At 36.8% G+C, this 7,349-nt stretch overlaps 1 protein-coding gene across 1 annotated transcript; it reads left to right on the forward strand.

Annotated features, from left to right (window-relative positions):
* Nucleotides 1-383: 383 nt before the first annotated feature.
* LOC141604403 (uncharacterized) lies at nucleotides 384-7,089 on the forward strand. Its single transcript, XM_074422964.1, has 5 exons — nucleotides 384-1,554; nucleotides 3,044-3,080; nucleotides 4,221-4,457; nucleotides 4,548-4,595; nucleotides 6,386-7,089. Exons 1-5 carry the CDS (start codon nucleotides 1,244-1,246, stop codon nucleotides 6,842-6,844), a joined length of 1,092 nt encoding a protein of 363 aa, XP_074279065.1. The 5' UTR covers nucleotides 384-1,243; the 3' UTR covers nucleotides 6,845-7,089.
* The last annotated feature ends 260 nt before the right edge of the window (nucleotides 7,090-7,349 follow it).

Below are 7,349 nucleotides of genomic sequence, written 5' to 3' on the forward strand. Positions count from 1 at the left end.
CAAAATTCGAAACTTTATCATAAAGCTCGAAAATTACATCATCTGAGATAATACATGAGATGTACAGTCTACTTACTACTATCAATTTACTAAAGAGTATGAATCTATTCAATTGAGATTCTCTCCATTTATGCCTCCCTCCATTTCCTTCCATTTCTTATTAACGTTCAAGATTTCGTTTTGAAACGATCCAACGGTTGATTGTTTGATGAGTTGGAGGATGAATAATGATTTAATATTGTTGTATTAGAGAAAATGGAAGAAAATTGAGAGAAAAAGAAATGTAGAGGATCCATACTCGAATCTATTGAACCCCGAAAGTTATGGCATTTGGACTTCCAATCATCATCATAAATCATAGACTTAATTCTCATAACCCAACCACCAAAATTGTCCATAAAATAAAATAATGAGCTCTTATCTTATCTTCTGAACTGTTGTATTAAATATGCAGAATTTATTTTTTGAAAGTATAAATTTATTTAGTTTCAGATAATTCAGAAAATTAAAATAAAATAAAACTAAATTATTACTCCATTGTAGTTATCGTTTGCCACTTAGCACCATTATCGGCGTCATTACACAATTTTTGATCATCTTTTTCTCTCTCCCCCAAAACTAAAAGCTGACTTCCTTCTCCAACGTTCAACAAAAACCCTTGTCCGCTTTTCTAAAAGATTCCTTTATCAAATCTTTTCCGTCTTTTAAACATCTATCAATGCTTTGATTATACCTCCACACCTCTTTTTTTTCTTCAGTTTTTTTGCTTAATTACTTTCTCGGTTATTCATTTTTCACAACTTTTTCTGGGTTTACAAAGTTTGAGCTGGATTAGTATCTGGGTTTTTGATTTCAGCTGAATTAATTTCTGGGTTTTTGATTTCAGCTGAATTTGTTTCTGGGTTTTTGTTTTCAGCTGAATTAATTTCCGGGTTTTTTTTTTGTATTCAGCTGAATTAATTTCCGGATTTTTGAGTTTCAGCTGGATTAATTTCGGGGTTTTTGATTTCAGCTGAATTGATTTCTGGGTTTTTGAGTTTCAGCTGAATTAATTTCCTGGTTTTTGATTTCAGCTGAATTGATTTCTGGATTTTTGAGTTTCAGCTGAATTAATTTCTGGGTTTTTGAGTTTCAGCAATTTTTAAGGAGTGAGCTGTAATACTTTCTGGGTTATTGATTTTGGTCGAAAATAATTTCTGGGCATTCAATTATGAGGTGAAATTGAAGATTTGATGAATAAAAGATGGGTGGAGTAACATCATCAATTGCCGCAAAATTTGCATTCTTTCCCCCAACACCGCCGTCCTACACGGTGGTTGATGCCAATGAGAATTCCGGCGATGGAAAGCTGATGATACCGGAGGTATTGATGAGGGATGACGTGGATGTATTGAAACTTCAAACTAAGAGAGGAAACGACGTCGTTGCAGTTCATGTGAGACATCCTAAGGCCACAGCTACTTTGCTGTATTCTCATGGCAATGCTGCTGATTTAGGTCAAATGTTTGAGCTCTTTGTTGAGCTTAGTAATCGTCTTCGGGTTAATCTTATGGGGTAATTTCACACTTGCTTATTAGTAGTAATCCGTCCCATTCTCTGTTTGAAATTTTTCGTTTTTGAATTTCCTGGATTTATTCATGTTTATAGATGCATGCATATATGTATGTGTATAACTGTAAATGCTTATGCTAAATGGATTTTATGAGATTTAGATGCTGTTTAGGTTTTGCGTAGTTGGCTTCTCTTCGTATGAACGATTACTACTACCAAATATGACAGGAGTATATGATTCATTTCCTATTAGAACTTAAGATGTATTGAACAATATTAAGGAGTGACCGGGTGCTCCCGGATGAAATAAACTTTTTGCTCCACACCCTGAAATGTGTATGTTTAATTCCCTTTACTCGCCTAGGTAGAACCTCTTCTAGGGCTCGGTTGAATTAGGGTAATTGCTATGAGATAAGGTACACTTAGTGGTAGTAAAGGGAAGATAAATAAGTAGTGAATGTGGTTATGTGGGTGGAAGAGCTGTTATTTCCATATGAGGATAATGCAATACTCAAAGGGCAGGCGGATAACGATTACCCAAAAATTCTTCATTGTATTCCTCTATCCACGGTCACTACCTCGTCCTACTTTTCTTTATCCTCAATTACCCTCCTGGTAAGTCCTTGGTGGCATTGGTGCTTTAGTGCTTTGGCGGCGATCTCGATTGTGTTATACTCCCTCTGTCTCAATCATTTGTTTACCTTTGGTTTGACACAAACACCAAGGAGAGGGGGATGAGACCATTTGTGGGTGATGTTATTGAGAGACAAGTGAACAATGAGTTATGTGGATGATCAAATAACCCTTCAAAAATATTCCAAATATAGAAAGATAAACAACTGAATGAGACACCTATAAGTGGAATAGGTAAACAAATGACGGGGATGGAGGGAGTATACATTAGGCGTTAGGACTTGGAATAAATTCCTTGTACTACCTTTGTTCCGGTCGTTTCTTTCATTTTTGGGTGTCTCATTCATCTGTTTAAGTTTTTATATTAGGTATGTTGTTTATGGATAATTTGATCACCCACAAACATCTTGGTTCACTTGTCATCCAATAACAAGATCTACAAATGGTCCCCTCCTCCCTTCCTGCTTTTTATGCCAAAAGTAAAGGTAAAACAAGTGACCGGGGCAGAGGGAGTATATAGCTTCTAGCTGGTAATACCGATTTTTCCATTCATGAAGTATATCATCAAGTTCCTTCCATATAGTACAACAACAACAACAACAACATCAGAGCCTTAATCCCAAAATGATTTGGGGTCGGCTGACATGAATCATCCTTTCGAACCGTCCATGGGTGAACGCACGCCTCACCCAAAAAAATTGTAGTTCTTCCCATATAGTGTAGCATAGTCATATACTGTATGTTATTGACAGTGGGATATCACATGGCGCAAGTTTGTCTGTTCCCGTCTTTTATCAAATCTCTGCAGAAATCTTGATGCAATTTTGATGATTGTTATCGTAAAATTGATTTTTTGCAGTTATGATTACTCTGGATACGGACAATCAACTGGAAAGGTAATGTGTTTTATTGATCCGAATTGCTATGTACGATCTTCTTTTATTTACTTGTCGGTAGTAATGTATATCTCCCTATAATGTAAATGTGTGTTCTTCTGGATGGTTAGCCTTATTGTGCAGTTGTTGCATAATTGCATGAACTATGCTCACTTTCTATAATCATGAAGAGTAATCCGCCAATGATGATTGATGGCTATATAGTTATTTTTATGGTGTTAAGTATTATCCATGATGCCGCTAGTTATGTTACTCCGACTCGGCTCCAAGTGTCGGACGCGGCTATTTTATGAAAAATTTCCAAGTTTTTGGTCTAAAATGAAGTGTGAGTGTTATACCAATGTCCAAGGATCGAGTGTCGGACACGGGTACGTGAGCTCATATGAAGTGTCGAAGTAACATAGGCCGCAAGTGATTGTATTATGAAACTTTTTCAAGGTTACCGTGATTGCTTTTGAGGTGGTATTGATACCACAGTCCACAACGTTCGACATCAGGTTGTGACAACCAACTTTGAGATCAAATTTCAGTTTGAGATTTAATACCATAGTTAGTTCAGACTTCAGACCAAGACTATCTTATACACGATAATTTTTTTTGCTTTAGATATTTTGGAAATTGTACATTTTTTACCTTGTTAGTCATGCATGCCTGGTTTTTCCATATTTCCAATGGAGCCAAAAATTCATTACTCTTTGGTTATGGATTATAATGGAATAAATCAAAATGGCTCACTAAAGTGGCTGCGCTTCTTTCCTTTGTGAAGTAGCGGTCCTTCGATGTAGTTCTCGGCGCAATTTTCATCTTGGGTCATTCGGAAACAGCCTCTTTGTGTTGCTAACACAAGGGTAAGGCTGCGTACATCCGACCCCCCCTTACCCCGCAATTTGCGGGAGCCATTGAGGCACTGGGGTAATGTTGTTGTTGTTGTAGTCATCCATGCCTGGTCACTTTGAAATTCACTGTAGCCACCTTACATGGCTATTTCTGAAGGCTTGATGTGGTTCAGTTCAGTTTGTATATCTCCTGTGAAATTGATTATTTTTTGTTAATATAATGAATTTTTCACTTCACTTTATTTATAGTGTGATTCTTCTGGTAAACTATTGATTTAACAACCATTGTTTTTCCTTGAAACAGCCTACTGAATCTAATACATTCGCAGACATCGATGCAGCATATAAATGTCTCAAGGAGCACTATGGAGTCAAAGATGAAAACTTGATATTATATGGTCAGTCTGTTGGCAGTGGCCCTACAGTTGATCTAGCATCACGTACTCCTAATTTAAGAGGGGTGGTTTTACATAGCCCTATCCTGTCTGGTGTGAGGGTACTGTACCCTGTCAAAAGGACATACTTCTTCGATATTTACAAGGTAACCTCATTTAAGGTAGTGATTAGCTTTCATAATTCATGTATTCTTTTCTTAATGGTACTTATTTTCTGCGATATTTTCTTTTGTCAGAACGTCGACAAAATTGGACAAGTGGCCTGTCCTGTCTTAGTGATCCATGTAAGTTGACTTCAATAAGACACTGTCACGTATAGATAACTTCGGAAGTTCTGAGTTGCTTGGTTAGTTGTTTGTTTTTGACATAATGGCCTGTGTGCATTTGTGGTGGTAGGAGATCTTACCTTCTACTCTTCTAGACTGAGCTTCTGCATATGTTACCTAAGCTAAATGGTAAAGTTATGAAGCGGTGATAAACTCATAATCCTGATTTAAAACCCTGTACCTTTATTCTGTCGTTGTGGTTCCAATTACTCTCCATATTTCCTTCTAACAAAATAAGATTCCTAATCCTAATGCTATTGTTTTAGTAATTTTACATTCTTTACATTTTTTCTCGCGTTTTAAAACCTTAATCTATTTGATTCAGAAATAGACAAATTATAGCGTGATCTCAATTTCTTAGAATTGGGCTAATGCCTAAAAATGTGCTGCTGCAAATTTCAATCGGTGTCTGTAAGCTTGTTTGCATTTGTCACTAGTCACACCGCCTCTTGTTAATTTGTTATTCTATCTTTTTTATTCATCTTCAAAAGCGTTAACTAAAATCTTAGTGAATCAATCACCCAAAATGTAGATCCATGGATCAGTCAATATCTTCGTTTACCCTTGCTTCCGGGGATTCAGTACCAATAAGTAAATATTTAAGCAAACTTCAATAAGATAATTCTAACTAGGTCTACGGCCTACATTACATTTCCAGAGACTCTAGAAAAGCTTCAACATTGCATAGTGTATGTGCAGTAGCGGATCCAAAATTTTTTTTTTGTGAGTTCCCTAATACCTATTTCTACATAAAAATACTTCTCTGTCTCACCCATTTCTTTACATTTACTTTGTCACATTTGCCAATGTACATTTTGTTTTGTTCATATCTTTATTTACATATTAAAAATTATAAAAATTTGATATTCTTAATATACTCAATAAGACGATTAAAAAAAGATCTCACATGACTATATTTTATGTTATATAAGAAATTATATTAAAAATTCTCTCCACTCATGAATAGTGCCAAAAAGTAAATGTAATGAAATGGGTGAGACGAAGATAGTATATATTTATTCTATTTTTACCTAAAAATTGGACGAATATACACCAAAAAATTTCCGTTTGCGGTGTCCCCGGAGCCCGGAAAGAGGCCCTTGGCGCCACCAGTGTGTATGTGGCAAGAGTGCTTTAAGTTCGTTATAGGCTTCTGTATTTTGCAAAGCAGTTGTTTCGACTTTCTATGATTTGGTTGAAAATGCAATTAGGAAGAATGATAACCTCTACTTCGATGAATGATCAGCCCACTGGTTATTGTTCTACAAAAGTGGTACTTAGTCATCAATGAACATATTGACAAACCTTATATGCTATTGATTGGGCATTAGGTCGTGAAGCTCTATTTACTACTCTTTAGTCTTTAGTACTCTCTCTGCCCGGACACGTTTAGTTACCAACCAATTCAATGCATTTCTATTTTTACCAACTTTAACATATTTGAATTCACAGATACGCCATCATTATATTTTGCTGTTCCAGTCCATTGTGACCCACAATATCTCTCTTAAATGACCATTTATTATAAAATCTTGTGCCAGAACCCAATTGTAGCAAACTGTGTTGAACAGGGGAGCAGTTTCTTATGTGAAACAGTCTCTCTGTTGTCAATTGGCTTTGTAACAGCTTGTGTTTCTTTTTTATATAGTAGACGGTTCTCTTGTTTAGATTACGAGTCACGGAAACAACTCTCTATTGTTGAATGGAAAAGGCCTAAGTACTAATCTCGCTTTTTGTACACTTTTCAGGGAACTGCTGACGAAGTTGTCGATTGGTCACATGGAAAGCAACTTCATGAACTTTGTAAAGAGAAGTATGAACCATTGTGGCTCAGTGGGGGAGGCCATTGCAATCTCGAGCTGTACCCTGAATACATCCGGCACTTGAAGAAATTTGTGTCCTTTCTCAACAAATCCAAAGCAAGCACAACCGCGACTAAGAGTTCTGCCGCTGAATCTTCAAATGAATCCTCTAAAGAATCTACAGTAGAATCCGATGGTCAAACCAAGGCATCAGAAGACCAGACGAAGGGGTCTGCAACTACAAATGTAGACACGTTTGAATTGAATTCTGACCTTTCGGAAGTCTCTAGAAACAGTTTAGACAGCCGGCTCGAGAAATCCAAGAAGAGTAGCAAACCCGAAAAATCCCGAATGAGTACCGATCAGGTCGACAGATTTAGGTGGAAGAAAGGCCTTCTATGGTGACCAGTAGTTGTCATCTTGATCGAAGGTAATTTTATTTTGTACTCCAGCTTCCTTCAACAATGTCACAGCGACGAGAAGTAAAAATATTGTGTTAAATCTGGAGTAGTTTTTGAGTCTATAGCAGTCATCACAGAGAGGACCTCTGTATTTTATGCGTGTATAATCGAGTGTTCTTAGAAAGTAAATTCTGTCACAACAGTTACATTTACGTACATGATTGATCGATTGTTGAAAACTTTGGTTAATGTGTGTTTCTGAAATCTCCCTCAAAAGTATTAAATCTCGGACCACAGTGAATTGTTCCTGGCTGCGACTTGCGTTTTGCACCCACGGTCTTAAAAAAGTACAGTTTGAGGCATGGTTGGCTAATTCGACAAGATACATAAGATTCAACACACTAATATGTCACTGCAAAAAGTTTCAGGGCCTTGTTTGGGTCTTAAAGTCTTACTTGGCCTCGTGCCATGAACTGTCCCACATGGCTCAGTGCAGGTTCATTGAGCCC

This window comes from Silene latifolia, chromosome 1, assembly GCF_048544455.1.
Source record: "Silene latifolia isolate original U9 population chromosome 1, ASM4854445v1, whole genome shotgun sequence".
NCBI classification, from domain to species: Eukaryota; Viridiplantae; Streptophyta; class Magnoliopsida; order Caryophyllales; family Caryophyllaceae; genus Silene; species Silene latifolia.